Below are 7,597 nucleotides of genomic sequence, written 5' to 3'. Positions count from 1 at the left end.
GTGCTATGCCTGCCTGATAAGCAACAAAACAGTATAACTAAACATCCTGTGCCTGCCCCTTCCACATCCGTGGGGTTATCAAGCCCTCAAACAGTGATGCGCCTAGATTTTTTGACAGCAAAGTAATTTATAACATCAGTGAAATCCAGTTTTTGAGCAAGCGCACGCTCAATAGAGACTCTCCATTGAGCGCTTATACGGTATTAGCGTTTGCTACATTACACAGTGGGTTTTAAACCCAAGATAAATCCAGCCGCCGGACCTGAGTCTGTACAGTCTCGCGCACCTGCTCCCCACAGACTAACATACATCCCTGATCTCCCATCAACTTCTCTCTGCTCGGCTCAACGCGATCAGCATGGCTTGTCATACCGCAGCTCAATAGGCTACAAGCGGCCGGTGACAGACTCGAATCGGGCTTTGATCACTGTGCTCGTGAATGTAAATGTTCAGTGTTAGCGGCAGTTGTTCAGTTGGGGAAAACCCATTGGCAGTGTATCAAATACTTGTTCTCCCCACGGTATATATATATATATATATATGTATATATATATGTATATAAATATATATATATGTTAGGGCTGTCAAAATTATCACGTTAACGGGCAGTAATTAATTTTTTTAATTAATCACGTGAAAATATTTGACGCAATTAACGCACATGCCCCGCTCAAACAGATTAAAATGACAGCAAAGTGCAATGTCCACTTGTTACTTGTGTTTTTGGGAGTTTTGTCGGTCTCTGCTGCCACTTGGGTGCGACTAATTTTATGGGCTTCAGCACCCACGAGCATTGTGTAATTATTGACATCAATGGCGGGCTACTCGTTTATTTTTTGATTGAAAATTTTACAAATTTTATTAAAACGAAAACATTAAGAGGAGTTTTAATATAAATTTTCTGTAACTTGTACTAACATTTATCTTTTAAGAACGACATCTTACATAATTTCTATCCATGGATCGCTTTAACAGAATGTTAATAATGTTAATGCCATCTTGTTGATTTATTGTTATAATAAACAAATACAGTACTTATGTACCGTATGTTGAATGTATACATCCATCTTGTGTCTTATCTTTCCATTCCAACAATAATTTACAAAAAAATATGGCATATTTTATAGATGGTTTGAATTGCGATTAATTACAATTAATTAATTTTTAAGCTGTAATTAACTCGATTAAAAATTGTAATTTTTTTGACAGCCCTATAATATATATATATATATATGTTTTCTTTTTTTTTTTTTCTTTTTTTTTAACTTTATACTTATATTCCAATTTGCACAACATTTGAAACAGAAAAATCCTGTGGAATGGAAAAACTTTTTCTTTTTGATAAGAAAACTGATATCTCAAGGTAACACATTTTAGAGCTGTAATTGCAATACCGTGAAACAGTGAAACCGTGATCTTTTGGCTTGAGGTTATCATACTGTCAGAATATCATACCAGCCCATGGGTATGGGCTCAATAGGGACCCACGAATAGGGACCCCGATAGGACTGTCCACTCAGGGGGTCTCATTTATGCATCTTGAGGGGCCTGCAAATAATTGTCCACTTGCACACTCCCCCTCATCGGAAGGTCCACTCGGGGGTCCCATTTGTTCATCGCACCCAAGCCTCTTCACATTTGTTCCGCCACTGCTCCTGAATCAAATCAATGTTTTTTTAATGCAAACAAAAGTCAACAAAAATTCATTTACAAGTACAAAATATGATCCAGCTTGTAGCAACACTGTCAGTGTCAGAGGCTCATCTGAGCTGATGACGTCTGTTGGCGATGCGGTTCCTTTGCCCTTCACCCCCTCACACAAAAAACAAAGCAAAGATAAGTTGTGGCATGAGGTCACGGGGATTTCAGTTCCTGGATGGCGGTGCTAATTCCAAACACTTCCACGCCGGATCTCTAAAACAGGAGCGGAATGAGGAAATTGACGAAAGCGAAGTGCAAAACAAACTTGTTGGATGCCGTGAAAAGCTCTCCGGCTGATGCTCGCCTTCTCACTCCGGTTTGAGTCCCCCTGCAGAAGCGCTCGTTCCGCCGCCGCAGCCTCACTTCATCATCACCTTTATCATCCGCCCCCTCGCCCGCCATGTCTTTGCTGCTGCTCACGATGCTGTCTTCGCTGCTGGCCCACGGCGCCCAGGCTTGGAGCTCCAGCGTCAAGTACGCCGTCAACTGTCCGGACAGGTGCGACGTGGAGCGTTGCGGTCCCACGGTCGGCTGCGCGCGCACAGTGATGGACGACTGCGGCTGCTGCCAGGTGTGCGCGGCCGGCAGAGGGGAGCACTGTTACCGCACTGTGTCTGGCATGCACGGCGTCAAGTGCGGACCGGGCCTCTTTTGCGAGTTCTATAAAGACGAGGATGACTACGGGGATGAATATGGCGTTTGCAAAGGTAACGTTGAACTGGATCACATAACAATTCACGGTGCTTTTTTTTTTTTTTTCTAAATCCATGTAGGATATTTTATTTTTCTTGTCAAGTTGGACACGCTCGCGTTATCCACCAACTTTTTCGTTTAACCCGCAACAGTCGCTTTGATAAACTTCTCATTTGATTTTCCATAAGAACCTGCCCTTGCATAAAATCATGACGTTTATAGTAAATTGACACGGTGAGAGAGGTATTAATTTTACATTAATTAAAAAGAATGATTGGAGTTTGTATTAAAAACATGACAAATATTGCATTTTAAAAATTATGTAATTTTAATATAAAAAATGGTTTTTAATATGTTAAATATTTTATCCAAAAGGGGGAGGGGGGAACTACTCGTGTCTGCATGTTTTAAAACGTTTGAAAATATTTTAAATAATTTTTATAAATATGTTAAAGTATTCGAAACTGGCTATAAGGTTTGGATGCAAATATTTTCATTTACAATGCATGAAACTTATAATATTGTTTATTATTCAAGATTTTATTTCACGACATTACAAATATTTGCAAAGTATTTTTAAAACTCTTCTAATCTATATTTTAAAAAGTATTGAAACATGTGTAAAAAGTAAATACAAAAATACAAATAAAATATTTAAATGAATTCATTGGAAAATAATACAATTTGTCTGCAATTTTCCTCTAAACTCCAATGAGGATAACCTGGTTCATGGAATTGATGGATAATCCTTGTTATGAAATCTAAAGAGTTCATAATCTTTCATTCTAAAAATTTGAAATATTGTAAAAACATTTGACATTTAATGAACAGTAAATAAAAAATCACAAATATTGTCTCTGATGGTGTTGTGGTAGTAGTTCAGAGATCTTAAATTTATTTACTGAACTCACACCCTCTGATTCACTGGCGACCAGTTCTGGGCCTTTTCCACAATTTCACGTGGGATAGGATCCTGTTTGCCAAAGCATTGTAGTGGTGCTGAAAATGCTTGGACCAATTTAATTAAATAGACAATTTATTAGAAATTTACAACACTTTAAGTAAAAAAAGTATTATAAAACTATAGAAGCAGTTTATGTTTTTAATAATGTTTTAATCAAAATAATTAAAACCTGAAATATTCTTATGTGCTTCTAATATTCATTAACAACTATTTTAATGTTAAAAAAAAAAAAAAAAAAAAGTATGATTTAACAACATGAATTATGCTGTAATTTACAGGAGTATATTATTCAGTCAAGTCAATATTATTGATTGATCCAACTCAGGGCATGTGTTCCTTCTAAATTTGGCCATGCAGTGACCCCAAACTCTTTATATGTCTTTAAAAAAAGATGAACTGAAATGTTGGCATTTTTCTTCCCAGACTGCAGCTTTGGCACCTATGGCATGGAGTGCCGCAAGACGTGCAGCTGCAAAGGTGGCCTGTGTGACAGGGAGACAGGCGCTTGTCTCACCCTTCAATTCTTCACCAAACTGGCCAGTCATCTCAAGACAGACCCTCAAAGTGAAGAGGAAGGCTCTGGAGAAGTTCAGGATTCGGCAGCAAATATATCCAATGCACCCAGGCAGCTTAATCCTCGCTGACGTGTACATTCAATAGTTAATATACTCATAATCATTCAGTCAGTGAAAATCTGGCGTTAACTTATAAGTGAACAGACAGGTTGTTTTTTGTTTGTTTTTTAGTATCGACTGCATGTTGATTTTATTTATACAGTTAATATCACTTTTTTTTTTTTAACTAATTTTCCAAATGTATAGTGTGCCTTTACTTGAGAGAATAGGGTGTATACTTTTTCATGTTGTCACAGTAATATATTTCAATTATCGCAATTGTATTTGTACTGTACAGTATAAAAGCTATACATATGTAAAAACAAATGGCCATGCCAATTAAACCAAAGTTAACAAAGTCTGTTTTGTTATTTCTTACATTTTTCTGCTCGAGTCTTCTGCTTCAGAACAACAGAAATATACGCACCTAGCGCATCTAATCCCAGTTGTGCACTCAGTCCCCCTCGGCCGCAGCATTGTGGCCACACTCAAATAATCTTTACAGAACAGACACCTGTTACTGGTAATTAGATGACTGGCACTGATACAATTAGCACTTTTTAGCGCTCAATTTGGGTCGCGCATCCCTTTCAAAAATGCATTTTGCTCTGTTTTTCTTTGGCAATTTATCATAATTTTACCAATTTTCATTGACTAGTGGAGACCATTTCTTTCCCTACTAAGCACTTATCCAAACAATTCAATTGTTCTTTCAATCAACAGGGACCTGCTGGTTCCTGTGGCAATGGCAGTGCCTCGTGTTCATGCGAGGAAAACAATATTTGTGTCTGATTTATATCATATTTGAACAAAGTGTGAGGCAATTTCTTGACCATTGGCTTAAAAAATAAACCAGTTCTTCCTCTTGCCAAAATGCACCCTACCACAGAGTTTCACGACCATCTGATTCATAGTCTCTGAATAAAGCCAGACAGAAAAATTCTGGTGAATTACTGTATGATGTGGAGATTTTTTTTCCCGAGATTGTTTTAATCTTTCCTTTAAAGTCTGACAGACGGTTTTAACACATTTTTGGGTGCAGAGTGCAAAACTGAACTCACACTTAAACACGCATTCATGGACGCACACACGTGGCACCTGTGATGCTCTGATTCATAGTTAATTACAAACATTTTATTATTAACATGCATATAATGTTTAAAATTATACATACAATGTTGGAATTAACATACATATTTTTACTCGAGGAGCAGCTTGAGAGAGCAGACTTCCACATAAGCAGCCACATTCAGAGAATTGCCATTTTTCTGTCCTATGTGATCTTTGACCTTTGACCTGTTCTCTTCTCATATTATCACCTACCCTGCAAATTAAATTGAAATAGGCTAATCCGTTATCCAGTTCTCACGAAATTCACTTTTATTTATTTTTTTACCTCTGTGACCTTTGACCTTATTGCCCCAAAATTGAATCCCCTCTTTTGTTTCATATGACCAACATAACCTGCAAGTTTGTTAATAATCCCTTTATTTGTTCTTGTGTGATCTTGAACACAAATTTACAAACAGACATACAGAACAGAAAAATATATTCTAAAATATTCTCAATACATTATGACTAAAAGGCAGAGGTGGGTAGAGTAGCCAAAAAATTTACTCAAGTAAGAGTAGCATTACTTCAAAATAATATTACTAAAGTAAGAAAAAAAGTAGTCATCCCAAAAAATGTATTCCAGTACAAGTACAAAAAGTATCCAGTTAAAAGAATACTCACGTGATGAGTAACATTGTAACTGCATATTTTTGTTAGATTTTTTTTTTTCTAAACAATGGTATTTTTTTTCCTCTCAGCACAAACATATCTATATGAGCTGTTGTTATATTGATACTGTACAATAAGCATTATTCGTCCAAAGAGTATGAGTGCCCTGCCCTCTAGTGGAGAAAATAGTTCTTAGTTTAAATAGTGAATACTGTAGTTCCTTCATAGTCACTATTATGAAATTAAAAGGATTGTATCTCCGGTTTTCCGTGGTCAATTGGTGCCAAATAAAAACTGTGAGAGAGGTTTAAATCCGTGCTTTCGAGTCATGTTGAGTGCCGCGCTCTATGTCAAATACTTCATTTTTTACGGTGCTTGAAAGACGCTACGTGATTGAAGAGACTGGCGTGATCATAGAACGGCAAGCTTGTGTCTGACTGGTGTAGTGGAGTCATGTGATTATTGTTCCGACGTCTCATTGGTGAAATTAGTAGAGCGAGTAAGAGTAACGTTTTTTCTCCACAAATTTACTCAAAAGTAAAAAGTATGGCTTAAACTACTCTTAGAACTACATTTTTCTCAAAAAGTTACTCAAGTAAATGTAAATGAGAACATGTAACATGTTACTACTAAAGATGCACCGATACTAGTATCGGCAGGGGGTGCCGATCCAGCGCGAAATGGTGGTATCGGTATCGGCGAGTACCAACGAAGACGGCGCCGATACCATTTACCGGTCCATTATTATAATATTTGACCGCAGCCTTATTTTCCTCCTGGCGCTCACGACACTCTGTCTCTGTGTTGTGTGATGACACGTGAACACCAAGCAGCTATCGCTATTGGCCTGCTCCAGACCAATGAGAGCGGGCCAATAGCCACTCCTGACCAATGACAAGGCTGCTTTTTCATATGGAGGAAAAACAAACCAGGAGACATGGCGGTGGTCGGGAAGTATTTCAAAATAGAAATCCCGTCGATTAAAATCAATGGCTGCATGCAAGATTTGCAGCCTGAAAGTTTAGAGATGTGGAGCTAAATCGGCCAGTTTCAACACCTCGAACCTGATAAAACATTTGAAGACGAAAAGTGAACGAACACAACGAGTTTGAGCCTGCAAGAGCAGGACTGCTATCCAGAGGAATGGCGCTGGACCGGAGCAACAATCTCTGGTCAGTTCACTACGTCTACTTTACTTTTATTGTGTTTTACTGAAAGAAATGCCGCAGTAATTTGGGATGTGTTTCCAAAGTAGGGTTGCCACCTTTCAGAAATAGAAATAAGGGACTCCCCCTCCCGAAAAAAAGGAGGCTAATAGAGAGACTGGATGCTGTGGTCAATTATTACTTATAATTGTTAGCGTCTGCAAATGCGGAAACAAGGTTGGAACTCGAAGCAGACAACAAGCGGGGAATATGTTCAAGGGTTTAATGATTGCAAACAAAAAATAACACGCGATCGCGGGATAGAAGAAATAACAAAAGGAGTCCATGACAGCAGGTCGACGGAGCTCAATACTACAAACTCGAAGGTTACTTAAGACGACAGGCAGCGAGCCAAAAAGCCAAAATAAAAACACTCAAATACCTGCATAGGGTAGAGGTTACAAACGAGAGCAGCACACTAACAGAAAAAAAACCAATGCAGGGGCATAACAAGCAAATGTAGCGAGACTCTAGTGCGAGATGTCAAATGGCGATCAGCAAGGCAAATATCTTTGAGATCACCCGTGCTTAAATGCTGCGCTGATGAGCCTGCATTGGATTCAGGTGCAACGTCAGGGAAAAAAAAAAAAATACTGTACATATATATATATATATATATATATATATATATATATATATATATATATATATATATATATACGAGGTGGTATCGGTATGGTATCGGTATCGGCCGATAC

At 38.0% G+C, this 7,597-nt stretch overlaps 1 protein-coding gene across 1 annotated transcript; it reads left to right on the top strand.

Annotated features, from left to right (window-relative positions):
- Positions 1-1,812: 1,812 nt before the first annotated feature.
- Positions 1,813-4,297, top strand: esm1 (endothelial cell-specific molecule 1). Its single transcript, XM_057818707.1, has 2 exons — positions 1,813-2,408; positions 3,782-4,297. Exons 1-2 carry the CDS (start codon positions 2,102-2,104, stop codon positions 4,000-4,002), a joined length of 528 nt encoding a protein of 175 aa, XP_057674690.1. The 5' UTR covers positions 1,813-2,101; the 3' UTR covers positions 4,003-4,297.
- Positions 4,298-7,597: the final 3,300 nt, after the last annotated feature.

This window comes from Corythoichthys intestinalis, chromosome 17 (assembly GCF_030265065.1).
Source record: "Corythoichthys intestinalis isolate RoL2023-P3 chromosome 17, ASM3026506v1, whole genome shotgun sequence".
NCBI classification, from domain to species: Eukaryota; Metazoa; Chordata; class Actinopteri; order Syngnathiformes; family Syngnathidae; genus Corythoichthys; species Corythoichthys intestinalis.
This window is presented reverse-complemented; position numbering and strand designations above follow the sequence as displayed.